Below are 21,654 nucleotides of genomic sequence, written 5' to 3' on the forward strand. Positions count from 1 at the left end.
CACGTCAGCCATCACGACACGATTTAACACTAGTGAATGAAACCGAATCTGTTCTGATGCGTCACGTCACAACACGTCAGACAAATAAATTCGGTCTAACGACAGGAAAATGATTTGGCTTTGCCATTCACACCCCATCAATTCATTTCGTTCTCTAAAGATATATCTTCCAGCCAACCATGGTGACAGCATAAGGTAGATAAGGCAAGATATGTATTTTTTTTATTAAAATAAAAAGGCACGTAATATTTAAAAGTAAAGAATATTTATTTTACGGAAGGCATTATAATATTAAACTATATACGTCACTGTATCTATGATTACTGAGATACCATGTTAACTAATAAATCATTTGTACAAAATTATATCAACATCAACACAGGTATAATATCGGTAACTATACAATAAAATAGTAAAAAACATCTATATACAAGCCATACATAATCTGTGGAATAAAAGTGCTTCATAGATCTTTTTGCGCGCAGTTTTTTGGAGCGAAGCGAAATCTATGGCCAATAAAAGTCTATGTTCAGTCAATAGCACAACAAAGTATACCATTTTCATTACAAATAAGCATCTTACAATGAGAGCTATCGATTTTATACTAACAGTTGGCAACACTGGCGATTGACATGACCTCTACAGTGGCGCCACCATGGTGCCAAAACGATAACCCTTACTAGTCTAGTCTAGGTCTAGTGCTTAATGAGGGCTATCGTTTTAGCGCTCACCAGTTAGCGCCACTGTAGAGTAAGGTCCTGTCACTTGCGAGTAGCGAAGACAGTGGTGCCAACTGGTGAGCGCTAAAGTGGTAGGAGGACTATCGTATTTGCACTCATCAAGATGGCGCCACTGTAGAGTAAGGTCCTGTCAATCGCCAGGGGTGCCAACTGTCAAGTATAAAAACGATAGCCCTCATTGGACAATGCCTGAGGAATGGGAACGGCACGGGAGGGGTAGCATTGACATAATATTATGACGTGACAGAGAATCCAAATCTAAAATCTCGCAGACGTTTGACATCCACAAAAACACCCTCGTCGCTTCCATACCCCAGGCACTGTCTGAGTTAAGCTTTAGACCAGTGGTTCCCAAAATTATTTAGTCTACTGCCCACTTTGAGAATAAATTATTTTTTAGCGCCCCCATTTTTGTAGTCAAGAGTCGAGCTCAGTTGGTGTCTAAGAGTCCTCCTAGTAGATGACGCCTCCCAAGCCTCTACACAACGTCCCGATTTTTTTTCTGGGTCTCTTACCGCCCCCCTTTAAGCCTGCAGCGCCCACAAGGGGGCGTTATCGCCCACTTTGGGAAATACTGCTTTAGACCAATACATAAGGTGTTAAAGTTAAGTTTGAGTGCTATCGTACAATTTATTCATCTATTCCCGCCATTTTTCTTACACCAAGTCATAAATAAGTAAGACCATCAGTCGACATACAATTTCCTAGCCTCTTCTATCGTATTAGAAATAACACAAGAGGGAAAGGGACCACAAATAAAGCATACAAGTCAGGCACACCAAAACCCCATGTAGTAGACTGTAATATAACCCTTACTGCACACGAAATAAGATCGACTTTTGCAGTACAACTGACTCACTACAGCTGTCATAAAATACAATCACATCTTCTCACTTGAATTTCAACCTTACAGTAAAGACATACAATTCAAAATCCATTGGAGAAATTCGTCGTCTTGTAGTAGGATTTATAGATATACCTTGCAGGTAGTAGGATTTTATAATTACCAACTTATGACGTCATTTTTTTTCTACAGGATGTCCCAAAATTAGCATGTCACACTGACATTGGACGTGCTATCGTTCGTTTCAGCCAAATGACGTCCACTGCTGGACAAAGGCCTTCTCCAAGGTTTTCCACAATGCAGGGTCCTGCGCTGCCCGCTATAGTTCAACAATTTTGAAACGTCAAGTAACAAAAATCAAAATCTATAAACAACCCAGTATTGACAATAGCGCACTCCTGTCAATGTCATAGCAGGGACAGTTCAGTGTAGGACATCTATAATTTTGGGACAACCTGTACATTAAATCTTCCATCAATTGCAAATATACCAATTTGTTAGCCAATTTTTATTGTAGCCTTAAAGAAGTACTTTTCTAAATTAATTTGTGATGATAGTACTAAATTTTAGTTTGAGCGATAATTTGAAATAATGAAGAAGACATAATTATTTTATTAAAAATATTAAGCCTATAAAAGTCTTCAACTATGTAGTTACATTTAAAAATAAATATTACAATTAAAATTTAAGTTTTTATGACAGAGAAGAAACATTTATACGTCATATTTGAAATAAAAGTTGTCAAATATCCCAAACAAGAGTGAATCACAATGCTGCAACAAAATAGCACTTTATTCGATGGATTTAAGATTGATTATACATTCAGCAAAGTCTAGCATTTCCCGTGAAAACCTTCAGGCTAAATTCAACCCAATTGCCTATAATAATACGGTTTAAAATTACGTCTACCCGTTCAAGCTCGGTTGCTCTCGCGTCGGCCGCTTTGGTATGAAAGAGACAGTCATCAGGTCATCGTCTTCTTGTAGAAGGCAGCCCTCATTCGATTTGCTTCGATGGAATAATCTGTAAATCGTAATCGATTATTAATCGAGAAGTTTTTAAAATGATTAGCCCCAAATAACATTCACAATCGACTGTAGTACAATCGAAGATGGTACAATTTATATGATGACAAAATGTCGAGTTACATTTCTTTTCGTATGAATCATAACATTAGTATGGATATGACGTCATAAGGTTACTAATATTGTATTGAATGAATAAAATACATTATGGGAAATGTCAAAATATGTAATAAAAGATTGCGTGAAGTAACACATACATAAATACAAGTAAAACCAAACGCACAGAGGCATAATTCTAAAATCAGTGGCATAGCTATGCGATTATCATCATCATCACACAGGTCATTTGGTCTTGACCACAGGAGTACGTCAAGCCATGTCTGATTATAGATTGTAAACCAATAATTTTAAGATGCTTTCTTAATTTTTTTCTTATTTTAATTATGGTAGCAAACAAAAAAAAACATGCTTGAAAGAAAAATGACAACCTGTATATGTGAGCCTTGACAAAAATCAACAAATCAAATCAAAAACCAACACCTTCCAAACACAAAATATAACAGTACTTTAGCAATTTTAATAGCATATTTTAAACTATAGCTCTAGCGTTTAACTTAGTGCTTGAGGTATAGGAGCGGCACGGGAGGGGAGACATTGACATATTATGACGTGACGTATCATACAAATCTGAAGTCTGGCTGACGTTTGACCGTCACAATAAACTCAAAGTCAAAGTCAAAATTTCTTTATTTGTTTAGACTAATAAATAGTTCTTACAAATCGTCATAAAATATGCTCTTAAGAAGCCTCTACATGTCTCATAATCTTTTTACCCTACCAGCGCTTCGAGACCAACATTTGGCAAGTGCTGAGAAGAAGCGCCGCAACAAACTCAGTCACCACTGTCTGCCGGTTAATATAAATAAATAGAAATAGTAGTAGTAGGTACATTCGATTCAGGAGCAGTTCACTGAATTTACCATGCATTCTTGTATGGTGTTTCATAAGAATGGGTAGGTATACAAGATTGCGTGGTATATTAAACAAGGTAGTGACGTGCTAATATCTAGACTTACATATTAAGGTACTAGTAGAAATGACTCGCATACATAAATTTGAATAACTTTGATTGACCAGTCCCCGAAAGCAGCGCCTGTTCACAGACATGACGAGTGAACCAGCCATCGCTTCACTCGACCATATTAGAGGGAATGTAACGACCCGCCTCACTACGCCACCACCCCAGAGACATTTTAGTGAGAATGACAATGCCAAGTTATCTCTTTAAAAAAAAAAATATCACCCTAGCCGCTCCCAAACTTCAAGCACTGACTGACTTAAGCGCTAGATCGATAGTTTCTTACGCCCGAATTCACAAACGATGCTTGCTTAAGTGAAGCAGCAAATCGAACGCACAGCGTTGAATAGAGCTCTGTGATTGGTTCGTGTGTCACCCTGTGCGTTCACGCGCACTGAGACCTCATGGTAATGTTTGTGAATACGGACGTTATATTCCATTAACCTTTTCAACGCCAATGACGGATACATGCGTACATCAGGTTGCCCGCCAACGATTGATTTATCCGCCTTAAAAATAATGTCAGTAGCCGGCTAATTGAGTATTATGTAAACTGAATAATAATGATTATATTGATATCATAATTTATTAAGCGTGGCGTCATTTTGTATTTGCGTGGCGCTGAAAAGGTTAAAACAGCTGTAATATTACCTCCACCGCCAAAGGACGGACAAACAGAAACGCAAATAAAACTCAAATACTACACACCGATGCACAACTAAACCTTTAACAGTGCAGTCTTCCACGACTCCGCCCCTTTGCTGGTGCGACAGAGAAAACAGCGTGTGAGTGAGATACAACTACTGTACGTTAGTAGAAAAAATATAGGTACTAAGGATGAGTGGCACCATCTTACTTTAACTTTGACAAACGTCAAAAATCTGTCAAATTCTATATAAAAAAACATCGGTTATCGTTATAGTTACGGTTAAAGTTAAATGGTGCAACTCAGCCTATGATTAAAGGCGGAATTCTACTTGTCTGACATATTGTGTCATAATGACGCATCAGAACAGAATGAAAGAATCATACATATAGGTGCATTTTATTATGTGGGTGGTTACAGTGTGGTGTTGTAAGTGTGGTGGATATAATATACTAGCAGCCGCCCGCGACTTCGCACGCGTGGATCCCGTTTTACCTCTTTCGTCTTAGTGAGCACCTACGCTTTAAAAGGAACCCCCATGTAAAATTTGAGCACCTACGCGTTAAAAGGAACCCCCATGCAAAATTTGAGACTCCTAGCACTTGTAGTTTCTGAGATTTCGTGATGAGTGAGTGAGTCAGTGTCCACCCACAATGTGGACCGATGACATCATAAAGGTAGCAAGGAAGCGCTGGACGCAGGCCGCTACCAATCGATCAACATGGAAAGCATTGAGGGAGGCCTATGTTCAGCAGTGGACGTCCTATGGCTGAAAATGATGATGAGTGAGTCAGTCAGTGACCCTATAGATATTATACTAACTTGGCAAGAGGCGAAGCTGCCCTGCCGGCTGGATCCAATCTATCATCTAACCCTCGGTGCACGGACACCGAGTCCAGGTCCTCCAGGTGGATTGATTGCAGGTATTCGGGGGTGGTCAGTTCCTCTGCTGTCGCTTTCTTGAAGCTGAAAATATCGGTTGGTAATTAATTAAAAAAAAAATAGTATATGTTTTCGTTAATGTAAAATACACGTAAACATTCAAGTTTCATAAACAAGTTACTATTTGAGAACAGGGATCATAAATTTTCGGAACGGACAGGTTTTTTAAAACACTGTATACAGGTTGTCTCAGAATGGTTGAATTAAATAAAAAAAAAACTCACATTTTACTTATGTTATTCTTTTATGGAATTTTAATTGTATGGATTTTTTTTCTTCCCAGAGCATATGGTGAATTAATCACCCATTCTGGGATACCCTGTATTGAAGAAAATATATTTTGTCACATATAGGCAAAAGTACATGTTACACTTACGTCTTGAGCAATAAACTTGAGCAGACGACGGACACCGAACTCATCGCCATAGCTGCTGAAGCCATCCACGGCTGTGGAGGTTAATAAATGTTTGTTAATTCAGATCTCAATAACGTTATCCATATCAATTTAGTGTTTTAAACGTTAACCTGGCCCAGACTGACATTCCCTCTTGGGCCAAACAACGCCTTTAACCCCAGATTAGTGGGGAATACAACCCCTTTAACACCGAATTAGTGGGGAATACAACCCCTTTAACCCCAGATTAGTGGGGAATACAACCCCTTTAACTTCAGATTAGTGGGGAATACAACCCCTTTAACACCAGATTAGTGGGGAATACAACCCCTTTAACCCCAGATTAGTGGGGAATACAACCCTTTTAACCCCAGATTAGTGGGAATACAACCCCTTTAACCCCAGATTAGTGGGAAATTCAACCCCTTTAACCCCCGATTAGTGGGGAATACAACCCCTTTAACCCCCGATTAGTGGGGAATTCAACCCCTTTAACCCCAGATTAGTGGGGAATACAACCCCTTTAACACCGAATTAGTGGGGAATACAACCCCTTTAACCCCCGATTAGTGGGGAATACAACCCCTTTAACCCCAGATTAGTGGGGAATACAACCCCTCTTGAGCCCCCTTGGGTCAGTCTGCCTCCCGCCCCTTGCTCTAACAAGCCAAGCAAAAATGCTCCATTTGAGAATTGAACTCAAGCACCATTACAGCTTTCATTACCTATAGATGTATCCATACCCCTTCTAAGACAGGCTACCTCTTCCTAGCTTAGAATCTAGGATATTAACTCACTCAAAATAAAGGCCTATACCAGGCCTGTTCATCTCCGCGAGTTTACATCGAAAACAAAACACGCACGATGGCCCACCTACAGGATACTATTCGACAAGGCCTCACATACGAGCGAACATTGACTCTCGCACGCGTATTCTTGTGTATGATGGAAGAAAATAAAGAAAATGGTGTACTAAATACTGTGCAGTATTTAACTGCCTAAATAATAATAAAAACACAGAATGTACTTTTTTAAGTTGCCTCAAGACACTGAGAGGTAAATAAGTAGTTAATATTATTCATGATATTCATGCTAAATCATGAATTTCCTCCGCCATTTTCCGCAGTTTGGCACCTCACGTCACATCATTTTACCGAAGTCAGCCCTATAGCTTCGGCGCAGTGCCGATCACTGACGTTTGTCAACAAAATGGTGCTTGACTCTTGAGACAGGCTAAATTACACCATATTGTTAATGACATTGAGCATACATTTTTTTAAATACCTTCGCGAAGTAAAACTTCTGTACGTAGTACTTATTATTATTCTGTGCCTATACTTCCTCCTATGCCCCTCTCCATTAGGGCCACACAGTCCCCTAGGCCTATACTCCCCCCTATGCTAGACGAGACTTGACTCCCAACTTCTACTAGACCAGGTTGCCCTCACCCTCTGTGGTGGACTGTCAGACTGTCTCCCTCTGTGTCAGATGACTCCCTCTGTGTCTAACTACCCCCTCTGTGTCAGATTACCCCTCTTTTGTGTTAAATTACCTCCCTATGTGTTAAGACTGCCTCCTCCCCACTGGGCCTCTGAGTCAGACTGCCCCGATCTAGCTCAGAAGCTCCTAATAAAATGCCGCCGCTGGGAATCGAATCAAGGACCTATCTAGCTCTTACCTGCAGCTGCAGCCCATAGGCGGCGAAGGCGCCGCTAGCCAGCGGGATTCCCAGCAGATTATATACTGAGGCGAAGATGAAATTGAGTCGGATGCGCCGCACCGTGGCTCGAGAGAGAGTGAGGCACGCCACTACGTCTAGTAAATCGTTCTGAAACAAAATAAACCTTTAAAAAATAACTGGACTACATTGATTACTGGAAAATTTTATAAAAAAAAAACCGACTCCAAAATTTGCTTATAGTTAATGTTGTGTGACTTGGCCGTTGTTCTTCTTTATTAAGTCAATCTTTATTAAGATAAATCATAATTAAGTATTATTGAAATACGCAGCTTTATCAAGCCTACAATTGACTGGTTATTGAATCAACGTTTTCCAAGTGGCAATTTTCCATCGTCAATGGGTAGCGGTTCTGGCGACAGATTAGTGTAATGGTGTCATGGAGCACCTGGTTTTGTACCCTCCAACGGCCAAGTAACACAACATTAACTATAATAATAAAGAAATCGCAGTAAAGAACCATAGACTTGGCGCGACTTTGTCTAGATTTCATTACTTTTTAGAGATAAACAAGCAGCTCCATCGAGACTTGGCTAGTTTTTTACAGAATGTTTTTGGTGGGATTTAAATAACTAGATAATCTTATAAAAAACTGGCAGTGAGAGAAACTAATAACAAATACTTAGATAAGATGACGACCTGATAATCTCAGATAATTCATTTATAAGTGAACGTCCTTTGCGAGATAAAAGACCTGATGTTCGCTTAATATATTTATAAGGAACAAACATGCGAGCATCAGGCCTCCCCAACCCGTCTGGCCAGCGTGGGGAGTGTAGGTCATCTTATTGCCTCTGGTCAATTAGCCCTCTCTAATTTGCGCTCCTGCAGTGGAGACTTAATACAATAGAATAGAAAGTATCTGGGGGCACGGCAGTGCCCCCACCAAGTCGAGCAAAAAAGCGGCACGGCCGTACCATCCTTTTCTCGAAGCAATTCAGGCCATTTTCGACTGCCTGTAACTTCGTTGTGGATAAAACTAGAAGGCTGAATTTTCATTAGCTATGCAGGCATTGTAAAGACACGGTATATTTAAAATTTCATTCAATTTGAACCAGTAGTTTAGGAATTATAACGGGTCAAAGTTACTTAATTTTGTCACTCACTGACTCACTGACTCACTGACTCACCGATCATCAAAACTCTAAGGCACTTCTAGCAGACCTAGAAGCTTCAAATTTGGAATATAAGTAGTGTTTGGTGTATGAATCAAGGAAAAACTAAAATATTTGGGGGCACGGTAGTGCAACCACCAAGTCGAGTAAAATTTTTCAATTTCGGTCCAGTTTTCTAGATACATAACTGCTGTCTACAAAATACAAAAAGAAATGAGATTTGGGGGCACGGTAGTGCAACCGCCAAGTCGAGTAAAATTTTTCAATTTCGGTCCAGTTTTCTAGATACATAACTGCTGTCTACAAAATACAAAAAGAAATGAGATCCCATCAAAAACAATACTTGTCAAAAAAACCAAGTCTCGCAACTCAGTTGTTCTACGGTAAAAAGTTGTGAGATCCATGTAATACCAAGTCCAGGCCAGGAAATCTTTAACGTTTTACATAAATATTTTGACTTGGCCATCGCATGAAAACACGTGTAAATTAAATTATTTAGTGCGATGGCCAAGTCAATATATTTATGTAAAACGTTAAAGATTTCCTGGCTTGGACTTGGTATTACATGGATCTCACAACTTTTTACCGTAGAACAACTGAGTTGCGAGACTTGGTTTTTTTGACAAGTATTGTTTTTGATGGGATTTATTTGTCTCAAAACAGGTTTCATTTACAGTTTAATAATGACCTGATGATGACTTACCCTCATGAGCACTAGGTCAGCGGCTTCTACGGCGACGTCGGTTCCACTGGCGATGGCGATTCCCACATCTGCCTGCGCGAGCGCTGGCGAATCGTTCACGCCGTCACCAACCTGTCAAACACAAATACATGGCGGTATAGATGACCCACGCTGAACTGTCCCACCAAACTCAATGACAGGGGGGCGCTACCATCGTTCAACTATATGGTTTCCAACATGGCAAAAATCGGAACCAGCGATCCGGTATTGACGGTGGCGCCCCACTGTCAATGTCATGCATAGGACAGTTCAGTATTTTGGAACTATATACAGATTCGTTCGTTTCAGCCAAATGACGTCCACTGCTGGACAAAGGCCTCCCCCAAGGTTTTCCACAATTAACGGTCCTGCGCTGCCCGCGTCCAGGCTCTTCTCAGGCTCTTCTTTATACAGGTAGCCAAATCAAATCAAGTAATTTACTCAATACTTAAGGGCAGGGCGCAGCTTGCATTGCCTTGTCAGCATCAAATAGATTGTAAAATCTAAAATAGCCAATAAGTTCGCAACACGTCTTTGTTACAATTTTATTGGAATAAGGCTGTGTTATCAACTTTTGCCCACTACCTCAATACCAAATACCATCAAAATGTGTCCAGCCGTTCTAGAGTAATACTAACTCAGCTTTGTTTTATTTCTATTTCTAAACGAAGTAGCTTACCATAGCAACTTTCTGTCCCTGTTCTTGCAGTTTCTGTATTTTCGCCACTTTATGTGAGGGCAGCACCTCTGCGTATACCTTGTTAATGCCGACCTGAGAAAAAATAAATAGTGTTATACAGGACTACATAGTATTATACAGGGCTGCGTAGTATTTAATAATAATATTAATTTTTTTTTTTGATAATTTACATTGTAAAAAAATATTTAAAATTAAGAACCAAAGTTAATAAAGAGAATAATAATAATAAATCTTTAGACAATTTCACACATCGCCAGCTAGCCCCAAAGTAAGCAACTTAATGCTTGTGTTATGTATGGGTGCTAGCTTAACGGATATACTACTTATATAAATTTTTTTTATTTAAGTATTACACAGTCTCGTATGTCTCCGATCATCAGGAAATATGATACAGGGTGTAGGTTCTACACAGGGCTACATACAAAACAGGGTTATGTGATATACAAAGCTGCTATACATGACTACGCACAGTACTAAATACAGATAAAAAGCTACGTACTATACAGGGCTATGATACAGGTCTGCGTTTTATACAGGACTGTGCAGTATTACACAGGGCTATGACATATAGGGTGTAAGGACTACACAGGGCCATCATATAGGGTTAAGTATTTACTAGATGGGTTATACTAGGTAAATTTGATACCGGGTGCACCTATTCCTAGTATTTATTAATACTCGATCCAAATACCTATTCCACCTAGTACGTAGTAATTTAGCATACTTGACGCGACTAGTGCGGACTAATCCACGTAATATGACTTTAAAATACAATTTTCTTTGAAAAGATACAACCGTAGTATGAATAATGCAATTTGAAATTGAATAATAATTCCTCCCTTCATACTTCAACAGGCTTAGGACTGTCAACTTGTTGGCGTATTTAAAAGATATCAATTTCATAAAAATATTTACATATTTTTTCTTTTTTACATGAATTTACATGAATATGGTTTGACTACGTTTGTGTGCGTTTGCTTCGTCGCGCTCAAATTTGTTTGGTCAGACAGAGACGGAGTGAATCTCTACGTTCGCACATAAGCTTAGCGAGAAATACTAGGTGCGCGTAATACACGACTACGGATTACGCAATAATAACCTCTATTACTTTGACGGTAGGGTCGGAAATCGTGTATAAAATACTAGGTGGATCAAGTATTTAAATAATTGGAATAGGTGCCGCCTAGTACTGTAAAATACCTAGTGTGTGGATCTGTTCTAGTAAATACGTCTCATATCAAGTATTTACACAGGGTCATGACACAGGGTGTAATAAGTACTATACAGTGTGAGTCACGTTAAAGTGTACATATGAAAATAGATGAAACTAGACCTATTTTTATCGACAAAAAAGAGGTCAAAAATTTTTTGAGATTTTTTTAAAATTTTTTATCGAATTTTTTTTCTTCCAATTACCTATTGTAATGAAAACGTAATAACTTTTAAACTAAGCGGTATATCCTGATAAAATAAAAACAGTAATAATGCTAAATAACAGGCGATACTAAAAAAATACACAAAAAAGGCCATGAAATAATAAAAAATGATACTTTTTGAAAAAAATCTGCTTAAAAATTCGTGTTTTTTTGGTTATTTGATAAATTTCTCCAAAAAATGCCCCTATAACCGATGGTTTTTATTACTTTGTATTATTCTCCATCGTATTACCTTCGTAAAACCAAAAATCGCATGTCCCTATCCCTATCACAACGTTTGCAATGATTGTTTGAACTAAGCCTCTCCGGGCGCGCCATTCAACGCTTCGTTAACAACGAAAATGAAAATGGCTCTAGATTTGTAATTTTGATAAAGACAAGTTAGATTTCAAATAAAAACAAAAGATTTCGAAGTAAAATAAGCATTTTAGTTAAAATTAAAATTGTCTCTACCTGTAGCGGAGAATAATGTTGTGGCAGGCCTTTGTTCAAACGATCATAGCAAATGTTGTGATAGGGATAGAGACATGCGATTTTTGGTTTTACAAAGATAATACGATAGAGAATAATACAAAGTAATAAAAACCACCTGTTATAGGGGCATTTTTTTGAGAAATTAATAAAATAACCAAAAAAATACGAATTTTTAAGCAGATTTTTTTCAAAAAGTCTCATTTTTTATTATTTGTTAGCATTTTCTGGGTATTTTATGTATTTTTTCAGTATCGCCTGTTATTTAGCATTATTACTGTTTTTATTTTATCAGGATATACCGCTTAGTTTAAAAGTTATTACGTTTTCTTTACAATAAGTAATTGGAAGAAAAAAAATTCTATAAAAAATTAAAAAAAAATCTCAAAAAGTTTTTGACCTCTTTTTTGTCGATAAAAATAGGTCTAGTTTTATCTATTTTCATATGTACACTTTAACGTGACTCACACTGTATATGACTGTGATACAGGGTGTGAAGGACTTACTTGTCGCGCTATAGCCACGGCGGTCTTGCGATTGTCTCCCGTAAGCAGACATACTTCTAAGCCCATTTTCTTGAGGCAGTACACCGCTAAATGGGCTTCGGGCTTCACCTCGTCTGATATGCCTATTGTACACACTAGCTGGTCTGGAATGGATAGAAAATTATTGCTTAAAGCAAGCAAAACATTGACACAACATTGAATTTAGTTCATTATTTTTATTAAGAATTTATTAGTCCAGACTTTAGTCCCTTTCTGATATCTTTCAATTCACTTTTACACTTTTATTTCACGAGTACTTTGTTTTTGTTTATTTATTTAAACTTTTTGCACATAGAAACAATGCACAGTGGCGGACTTAATGCCAAGTGGCATTCTCTACCAGTCATTCTCTAAAGTATCTGAGTGACGCTGCTATGAGCAGCACTGGCTGGTGATAAGAAGAAACAAGAATTGACTGGGATTAATAAGTTTTTTTTTTTTTTTTTATGCTTGACAAGGCAGGTATTTGACCGCGAGCGTTTAATGGCGATTAAGGGATAAATGGCCATCGTGGGGAGTGATGTTTCCTGGGTCAAAAAGCAGGAGTTTTAATTATTCCGTTAGTTAACTTATTAAATAATTAACTTTTTAAAAAAATAAAACCGACTTCAAATGCGTGAAAACAAAAAAAAACTAAAAATTAAAAATATTGCGTATAAAAAAGTTCATCTCCAATTTTCCACCCTTGGGGATGAAATATTTTCTTCAAATTCGCATGAAACCACCCTTTTGATAATACCTATTCAACAAAAAAATAATCGTTCAAATTGATTTATAATCGGCGGAGATATTGCGTATAAAAAAGTTCATCCCCAATTTTCCACCCTTGGGGGTTGTTTTTTCTATTATTAAATTTAAATGGGACCACCCTTGAGGTATTACCTATACGCCGAAAAAAGATTTGTTCAAATCGGTTCATAATTGGCGGAGTTATCGCGTAACAAACATAGAAAAAAAAAAAAAAACATACGGGTCGAATTGAGAACCTCCTCCTTTTTTGAAGTCGGTTGAAAATACTCTACACGTAGGTATAGGGCATGGAATACCGGAATAAGTTTTATACCGGTATTGATACCGGTATTGAAATTTCAATTACCGGTATACCGAAATTTCGGTATTTTTTCGGTATTTCTTGAGATACTGCTATTTACTGTTTAAATGTTTCCAAGAACGATTAGTAAATCTCGTTTGCGAAAAGTTATTAATAGGCCAGTAGAATAAGACGTGAAAATTAATCAAATCGGAAATAATTCCTAAAGTTTTCGACTTCGACGGAGGTGTGGTGGGGCCCCCCGAAAGGGGCATTTTTCCAGTTTTATGGTTATACCGTATAAATAAAGGACTTGCAGTATAGAAAATTGATCTTCATGGCAGGTGAAGGGCATTTAATCCTGCATTGAATAAAACGAAATTCATATATTTTAGACAAACCGATTTCGTGCTTATCTTCGACAAAGTAAAAAATATGCGTATAATTAATGACCCTCTCTAAGTTCAATGGCTCGTCACCCGCTGGCTCCCAAGCCTTGAAAAGGGCCACCTTAACCAGCGTATTCCTGTCAAGCCTCGCAAGTTGGATTCGCCTATCCTTATTCATCCCAGCCGTCCCTTTACTACGGTTGCTGCGCCTCTTCCTTGCTCTCTCTTGAACGACTTTCGTGTTATCTACTGTGGCTGCCCCTCTTCCTTGCACCCTCCTGTACGACTGCGTTGCCTATTCTTATGCCTGGTCCAAGGTTCGACTCCAATAATCAACAACAACAGTTTCATATTAAAACGCTGAAGAGTTTGTTTGTTTGAATGCACTAATCTCAGGAACTACTAGTTTGATTTAAATAATTATTTTTGTGTGGGATAGCTCGTAAACTGAGGAAGGCTATAGGATATTATACGATCACGCTACGTCTAATAGGGGCGAAGCAGTAAAGAAAAATGTTGCAAGCACGGGAAATAGTATTCAAACTATTTTCACACGTACAAAGTTGATTTCGTGGCGTCGAACCTTGGACCAGGTATACGGCTAGGCAACGCAGTCGTGCAGTAGGGTGCAAGAAAGAGGAGCAGCCATAGTAGATAACACAGAGTCGTTCAAGAGAGTGCTGGGAAGAGTTTCAGCAACCGTAGTTAAGGATCGGCTGGGAACGAGGATAGGCAAATCCAACTCGTGTGGCTTGACAGGGATACGCTGGTTAAGACGGCCCTTTTCAAGATTTGGGAGCCGTGTGGTGACGAGCCATTGGACGTAGAGAGGGTCATTAATTAATACGTATATTTTCGTGCTTATTAAGATGCTCGTCCTCGCCTCAATGATATCAGCAGAACTGACTTGACTCAATCGATTATTGGAATCGATATGATGATTCGAATCATTATCATCTGAATCAATATTAAAAATAAGTATAAAAATAAAAAGAGATGGTGTAAAACCTATCAACGACTTTCCATTAGTTGAAAAACTGCCGATATTGCAAAATTAGATCACTTTTTTCGAAAAACCGAAATACCGGTATTTTCCCCTTAAATACCGGTATCAAAATACCGAAAATTTTGACCGGTATACCGGTATTTCGGTATACCGGTATACCGGTATCCATGCCCTACGTAGGTATTTTTCACTTTTTCAAACTAATGAAAATTTAAAGAGATAAAGCGCGCCAAAGTTCAAGAGAAGAGGCCCGTGACGTCAATGAGTGCTTAAAAGTGCCGCACTGTGTGACGTCGCGCGGAACTTCAAAGCACCATAACTATGTAATTATTTGTTAGATTGACAAATAAAAATATACGTGTCCAATATTTTTTGATATTAAACATGACGGACTAAAAAAATTTTTTTTAGGAAACTAGCTTGGAGACTAAATGACCTGATGATGATGATAAGTTTGTCTCACCGTTGATAGCAGCCAGTACTGCTGTCCTTCCCAACTCCTCATCCCTCAAGAGAGCCTCCAAGACTGAACGTGGAACGGGAACCCCATTCCTGTTCATCCATTTCCGGTTGCCTATCAACACCACCTGCTCCACTTCCTGTGAGAATAAATATATACGTTTACATTCTGTATATCACTAGTTCAATGTATACCCGCTCCTGAATCAAGAATATGTAGCTTACTTAATTGGAGGAGTAACAGGGATCATTCTGGGAGTGGGTAGTCAATGCGAAAAAACGCTCAACGGTTGGAATGTGCAGGTGTCAAAATGTCCATACGGACCGGCTGTCAGTGTGGCAAAAAGTATGAACGTCAAAAAGTCCCAGTGTCAAAATGTACATCATTACCATGGTTACAGTGCTTTAGTGACAAATGGTACACATCATAAAATACAAGTACAACAAAAGGTGTGATAGATAAAATGATTAACTGATATATTGTGCTCATGATTAAATTAATAAAATTAAATGTCAAAATGTTCAATGTTCTTGTAGTCCAGTCAATAGAGTTTTTTTGGACATTTTTACCTTGATGCATTTAAACACGTGTTCACGTTAGCTATTACACAATAAGACGCTTGTTCGAATAAACCCGAAGACATTTTAACTTCAGATCATTTTAACCATTGCTCATTTCGACGTTCATACTTTTTGCCACACTAACAGCCGGTCCATATGGACATTCTGACACCTGCACGTTCCAACCGTTGAGCGTTTTTTCGCATTGACTACCCACTCCCAGAATGACAAGGATTATTTGTGATTTGTTTACGAAAAAAACAACAAAAATAAAAGTTGTTACACAAACTTTTTATACTAATTGAGCATTTTGAAAGTATTTAGTTACGATCTGATTAAATTAGCTCGTATAACATCACACTGTACAACATCATAAGTGCCAAAAAAAAAATTGGTTAAAGAATAAAATATTTTTGATTTGAGTTGATTGATTAGTTCGACGAGCTTAACTAATAATCAGGCCAGCATAGGCCGTTAGAGCAGTAGAGGTCATAAGTGGCAACCTTGAGCCGGAAGACGTATTGTGGGCAGACCTTCCGCTAGGTGGACCGACGAATGGTGACGATCGTTGTGGAAGTCTTTGGGGAAGGCCTTTGTCCAGCAGTGGACAATATTTGGCTGAAATGAATAATTTTTACCGATCAATAAAGCTCTCTTCTAAAAATCTAAATCAAAAATATTCATTTAGTTTAGACCACAAGTGGCACTTATGAACGTCAATAGAGAATAATAAAAAAAGAAAAGGTAGCCCTTATGGGGCACTTTACATGTTTCCTTATCTTTTGGGCCCTACCAGCGCTTCGAGACAAACATATGGCAAGTGCTGAGAAGAAACGCCGGAACAAACTCAGTCACCACTAATTGCCAGGAATTATCTAACGGTAAGAATAACCAAATTCAAGTAGGTAGGACATCAAATATGTGCAGACTGAACTAACCACGCATCCTTGTCATCAATATAGTCTTGAACTTTGTAGTACAAAGGGTACTAGAGGTAAAAGACATAAGCCACACGTTCTAAAGGCATAAAGACTCACCTCTCCCTCATTGTCAGTCTTGATCAGCGTGTGCAGCCTGGCAGCTGCCTGCGCTGAACTTAAGGCAGCATCGCCGTCGCTGGCCAACACTTGGACGCACACGCCGTGTAGCTCGAAGGAATTGCCCACCCTGATGGAGGTAGAAATAGTTTATAGTCAGTTGGGTATTTTGTGGGGTGCAGATGTACCCCCAATGTTGATTTGTTGCTTTTTGAGTGCATTATAATGGCTATTAGGTTAATTTTTATAAGCACTTTTATTTACATTCATTAATTAAGTATCCGATGGGTTAGCAAGGTCGAGAGTGGAGGCCACGTCCAGAAAAGCGCAGCGTGGGACGTCCAAGGTGGACCGAGGACCTTATAAAGGTAGCAGGAAGGCGCTGGATGCAGGCCGCTACCAACCGGGCGATGTGGAAGTCATTGGGGGAGGCCTATGTTCAGCAGTGGACGTCCTGTGGCTGAAATGATGATGATGATAATGATTTTTGTGAGGTGCAGCTGTACCCCAAGATTAATTGATGTAATGCGTTGCTGCATTGTACCTTAACACCTCACGCCTCATTGGGGTACAAATGCACCCAGGGTACAATAGCATTCTACCACATCTCACTAGGGTACAAATGCACTCAAACTTTTTCATACTTACTTGGCCTGATTGAGCACGTTCTTCAACGAAGGTACATCCACACTCTGGTTTCTCTTCGTTCTTAATCTAGCACGGAGTCCACAGCCTGGCGCTGCGACGAAACCCACGCACTATAGACGCGTGTTAAAACAGCTGCGTCTATTTTGCGACTTCACTGCGACCCAGGGTACAACTGCACTCCACCACACCTCACTAGGGTACAATGCACCCAAACTTTTTTACACTTACTTGGCTTGATTCAGCACGTTCTTCAACGAAGGTACATCCACACTCTGGTCCCTTTTCGTCCTCAATCTAGCACGGAGTCCACAGCCTGGTGCTGCGACGAACCCCACGCACTTTAGAGGCGTGCTCTCGCCTAGGACTGATGTACCTTAATACTCCACACCTCACTGGGGTACAAATGCACTTAGGGTACAATTGCACTCTACCACACCTCAATGGGGTACAAATGCACCCAAACTTTTCATACTTACTTGGCCTGGTTAAGCACGTTTTTCAATGAAGGAACATCCACACTCTGGTAATACAGTACCACATCTCACTGGGGTACAATTGCACTCTACCACATCTCAACAGGGTACAAATGCACCCAAACTTTTCACACTTACTTGGCTTGATTCAGCACGTTTTTCAACGAAGGTATATCCACACTCTGGTCCCTTTTCGTCCTCAATCTAGCGCGTAGTCCACAGCCTGGTGCTGCGACGAACCCCACGCATTTTAGAGGAGTGCTCTCGCCTAGTACTGAAGTGCACCATTTCACTATTGCTGTTGGGAAATAATGTTTGGTTGATAAGTTAATCTTGTCAGACTTAGTTTAGGCATTAGTTGTTTTACAAAAAAAATATATTTTACACTACCTTTAGTCGCAAATTAAGCAAAACTTGTGATATAACATGTTTGACATATTATGTGTGTTTTCGTATAAGACAGTTTATTCTTTCTATACACACAGGTAAATTTTCTATTTAAATTTTTAGTATTATTTGGCAAAGAGATAGAGAGAGATCTGAGTACGAATTATGTCTAAAGTAGTTTTTATTAATTTATTTATTCAACCAACAATTTTATGCTTCAAGTAAAAGTTATCCAACGTTTCAAATATCTTGGTTATTTTTGTGTTATTTAACTCCTAACGCAAAAAGAGGGGTGTTACATGACTATCTGTGCTCAGCTCTTAAACGAGTGAATCGATTTGGATGCGGTTTCGGCAACTACATATTATTTTTTATACCTGCAGCGACCGGATGCTCTGAGTTGGTCTCAGCAGCCAGTAGACAAGCGACCACGTCAGGTAATGTGTTGGCTGAACCGGTTAGAAGCGACACGTGGGCCACTGCCATACTGCCCCGGGTTATGGTGCCGGTCTTGTCGAATATCACTGTTTTCACCTGCAAATAATAAATATGGGTGAATATGAATGTCTGTAAAAAGCGCATTATAAAAGCCAGACTATTACAATGAATTATTGAGTGAATAATGCCTGTAAACAGAGCATTTTAAAGCCAGTCTTTTACATCTTTGGGGTAAGAGGCAAACTATAGGTTAAACGCTGGTGCATTCAATTAAAATTGTATAGTAAAGACACTAAAACATGAAAAGAAAAATATTACTCTTGAACTTTGCTGCGACAGCACTGCGACTTAACTCATCTCACATGATCAGCTGTAATATCGCAGTGACAGAGACTTGTTCTTGTTCGTCATGACTATGGCCCACCTTGTGCGTTATGACTATGGCCCACCTTGTGCGTCTTGACTATGACCCGCCTCGCGCGTCATGATTTACCTCACGCATCACGACCCACCTCGCGCGTCATGACCCACCCAGTGACTGCACAGCGATGCGACAGTGACTTAGTTACTCCACAGCGACGCGACAGTGACTCCATAGTGACCCGCCTCGCGCGTCATGACCGTGACCCGCCTCGCGCGCCATGACCGTGACCCGCCTCGCGCGTCATGACCGTGACCCGCCTCACGCGTCACGACCGTGACCCGCCTCGCGCGTCACGCCCCACCTTGTGCGCGTTCTCCAGCGGCTCGGCGCCCTTGAGCAGCAGCCCCTGGGCGGCGCCCACGCCGGCGCCCACCATGACGGCGGTGGGCGTGGCCAGCCCCAGCGCGCAGGGACACGCGATCGCTAACACGGATAGCGCGAAGTGGAAAGCCGTTTGGACGATCAGCTCCCAGCGGGTGAACTTGTTTAGGTACATATCCTGGGGAAAAAAATAAGGTGTCAAATTCCAATTCAAATTAAAAAACTTGAGTTTTCGCGATTTAAAAATCCGCCAGATGGCGGGACGTGGATGTAGGGTCTGACTGCTGCGTGATTGGTGGATTTTGACATATCTGTCAATGTCATGTCAACCAATCATGCAGCATTTCCCGTCCACGTATTGCCATCTGGCGGATTTTTCAATCGCGAAAACCCTTAACTCATTAATTTATGCAAGAAACGCCGTTTGGACGATCAACTCCCAACGGGTGAATTTGTTTAGGTACATATCCTGGGGGAAAAACAAGGTGTCAAACTAAAAAAACTGGCTTAGTCATCAAAATGACAACCGGGACGCAAAATGTCCCCAAATAATCGAAATATCCGAAATAGACAATACTATTATGAGAAGTTGTCTTTTAGCGAAGTTGACATTTTAAGAAGTTGTAATTTCGAGAAGTGGACATTTTGCATCCTGGTTGTCATTTTGATGACTAAGCCAAAAAACTTATAAAATCATTAATTTATGCTAGTAGGCTTTAAAAAACACTTTTACACGTCCCAGTATTAACCCTACCACTGCTTCGGGACCATAAATGGGCCAGTGCTGAGAAGAAGCAGCGCAAGAAACTCAGTCACTATTGTCAGCCTCTTTTTCAAGGGTTTAGTCTTTAAAATATGAGGGCGTGACACATAGCTCGTAGAGCCAATGGCCGCTGGGGAAAAACAAGGTGTCAAATTCAAATTAAAAAACTTATAAAACTCATTAATTTATGCAAGGAACGCTGTTTGGACGATCAACTCCCAGCGGGTGAACTTGTTTAGGTACATATCCTGGGGAAAACAAGGGGTCAAACTAAAAAACTTATAAAACTCATCAATTTATGCAAGTAGGCTTTCAAAAAGCAGGTTTACACGTCCCAGTATTAACCCTACCACTGCTTCGGGACAATAAATGGGCCAGTGCTGAGAAGAAGCAGCGCAAGAAACTCAGTCACTATTGTCAGCCTCTTTTTCAATGGTTTACAGTCTTTAAAATATGAGGGCGTGACACATAGCTCGTAGAGCTAATGGTCGCTGGGGCAGAAAAGTTCTCGAGTGGCGACCAGACGTAGTGTGGATAGGCCTCCCACTAGGTGGACCGACGATCTGGTGAAAGTCGAGGGAGGTGCCTACCTGTCGCGTAGGACCGGTCGTTATGGAAATCCTTGGGGGAGGCCTTTGTTCAGCAGTGGACGTCATTTGGCTGAAACGAACGAACAAATTAATAAATACATACCGGCGTGATATTCTTTATGTTCTGTATGTTGATGGCGCCGCTGATGATCCAGCAGACGAGCGTCAGCAGCGACAGAAACATCACCAGCGGGACGAAGTAGCTGTAGGAGAATATCAATGTTAGAAAGAAATATAGATGACCCACGCTGAACTGTCCCACCAAACTCAATGACAGGGGGGCGCTACCATCGTTCAACTATATGGTTTCCAACATGGCAAAAATCGGAACCAGCGATCCGGTATTGACGGTGGCGCCCCGCTGTCAATGTCATGCATAGGACAGTTCAGTATTTTGGAACTATACTAATCTTACCTCTCTTTACCCTCACTGGACCAATCTGTCATCCGCTTTGCAATAGAGGGAAGTCGAACCTTAATTTCGAACTCCTCCTATGTTCTCCTGATTAATTTCGTTGCGGGTCCAATGACAGTTTGACTTTCCCCGGGACAAACTTGACTTTCACTAGTTGGGTTTGTATTGGCGGTCAAGCTTTAGATCCTGGCTACACAGGAGTTGCAGCGGTGAGAACGAGAGGTGGATATAGTCCCGTTTTCCACGGCTGGAACTCCTGCATAGCCAGAATATTTGCTCTATAGGCGTACTTAGTACTTAGGAAGGGGAGGGTCCCGT

At 40.0% G+C, this 21,654-nt stretch overlaps 2 protein-coding genes and 1 long non-coding RNA gene across 6 annotated transcripts in view; 1 reads left to right on the top strand and 2 right to left on the bottom strand.

The window, feature by feature from the left end:
* The window catches only part of LOC135085706 (uncharacterized), a 463,562-nt gene that overhangs the window by 346,386 nt on the left and 95,522 nt on the right, over positions 1-21,654 (top strand). The gene's annotated exons all lie outside the window — the stretch shown is intronic.
* On the bottom strand, positions 247-5,741 carry LOC135085697 (uncharacterized). 3 transcript variants are annotated; one of them, XM_063980508.1, is made up of 4 exons: positions 5,652-5,741; positions 5,156-5,299; positions 4,412-4,448; positions 2,497-2,607 (listed from the first exon to the last, which is right to left on the bottom strand). In XM_063980508.1, the coding sequence occupies exons 1-4, from the start codon at positions 5,714-5,716 to the stop codon at positions 2,581-2,583; spliced, it is 273 nt and encodes a 90-aa protein (XP_063836578.1). In that variant the 5' UTR covers positions 5,717-5,741; the 3' UTR covers positions 2,497-2,580. The 3 variants fall into 3 exon arrangements, with proteins under 3 accessions (XP_063836577.1, XP_063836578.1, XP_063836579.1); XM_063980509.1 differs by having other exon boundaries at positions 2,516-2,607; positions 4,396-4,448; XM_063980507.1 differs by lacking the exon at positions 4,412-4,448 and having other exon boundaries at positions 247-2,607.
* The window catches only part of LOC135085576 (copper-transporting ATPase 1), an 87,744-nt gene continuing 73,422 nt past the window's right edge, over positions 7,333-21,654 (bottom strand). Inside the window, exons 19-28 of the mRNA XM_063980347.1 lie at positions 21,025-21,124; positions 19,549-19,746; positions 18,763-18,919; positions 18,137-18,296; positions 16,878-17,007; positions 15,284-15,419; positions 12,357-12,499; positions 9,923-10,015; positions 9,226-9,336; positions 7,333-7,497 (exon numbers count right to left, since the gene is read on the bottom strand). Coding sequence (XP_063836417.1) covers positions 7,333-7,497; positions 9,226-9,336; positions 9,923-10,015; positions 12,357-12,499; positions 15,284-15,419; positions 16,878-17,007; positions 18,137-18,296; positions 18,763-18,919; positions 19,549-19,746; positions 21,025-21,124 — 1,393 coding nt within the window. The remainder of the gene's footprint in view (positions 7,498-9,225; positions 9,337-9,922; positions 10,016-12,356; positions 12,500-15,283; positions 15,420-16,877; positions 17,008-18,136; positions 18,297-18,762; positions 18,920-19,548; positions 19,747-21,024; positions 21,125-21,654) is intronic.

This window comes from Ostrinia nubilalis, chromosome 29, assembly GCF_963855985.1.
Source record: "Ostrinia nubilalis chromosome 29, ilOstNubi1.1, whole genome shotgun sequence".
NCBI lineage: Eukaryota > Metazoa > Arthropoda > Insecta > Lepidoptera > Crambidae > Ostrinia > Ostrinia nubilalis.

What these genes read in the sequence shown, in the direction of transcription:
- LOC135085697 (XM_063980507.1), bottom strand. Translation starts at nt 5,716, where the DNA reads ATGGCTTCAGCAGCTATGGCGATGAGTTCGGTGTCCGTCGTCTGCTCA. An exon ending in TCAAGTTTATTGCTCAAGAC is followed by an intron (nt 5,300 to 5,651) that starts GTAAGTGTAACA and finishes CGATATTTTCAG; the next exon opens with CTTCAAGAAAGCGACAGCAG. An exon ending in GCAGCTTCGCCTCTTGCCAA is followed by an intron (nt 2,608 to 5,155) that starts GTTAGTATAATA and finishes TACGATTTACAG; the next exon opens with ATTATTCCATCGAAGCAAAT.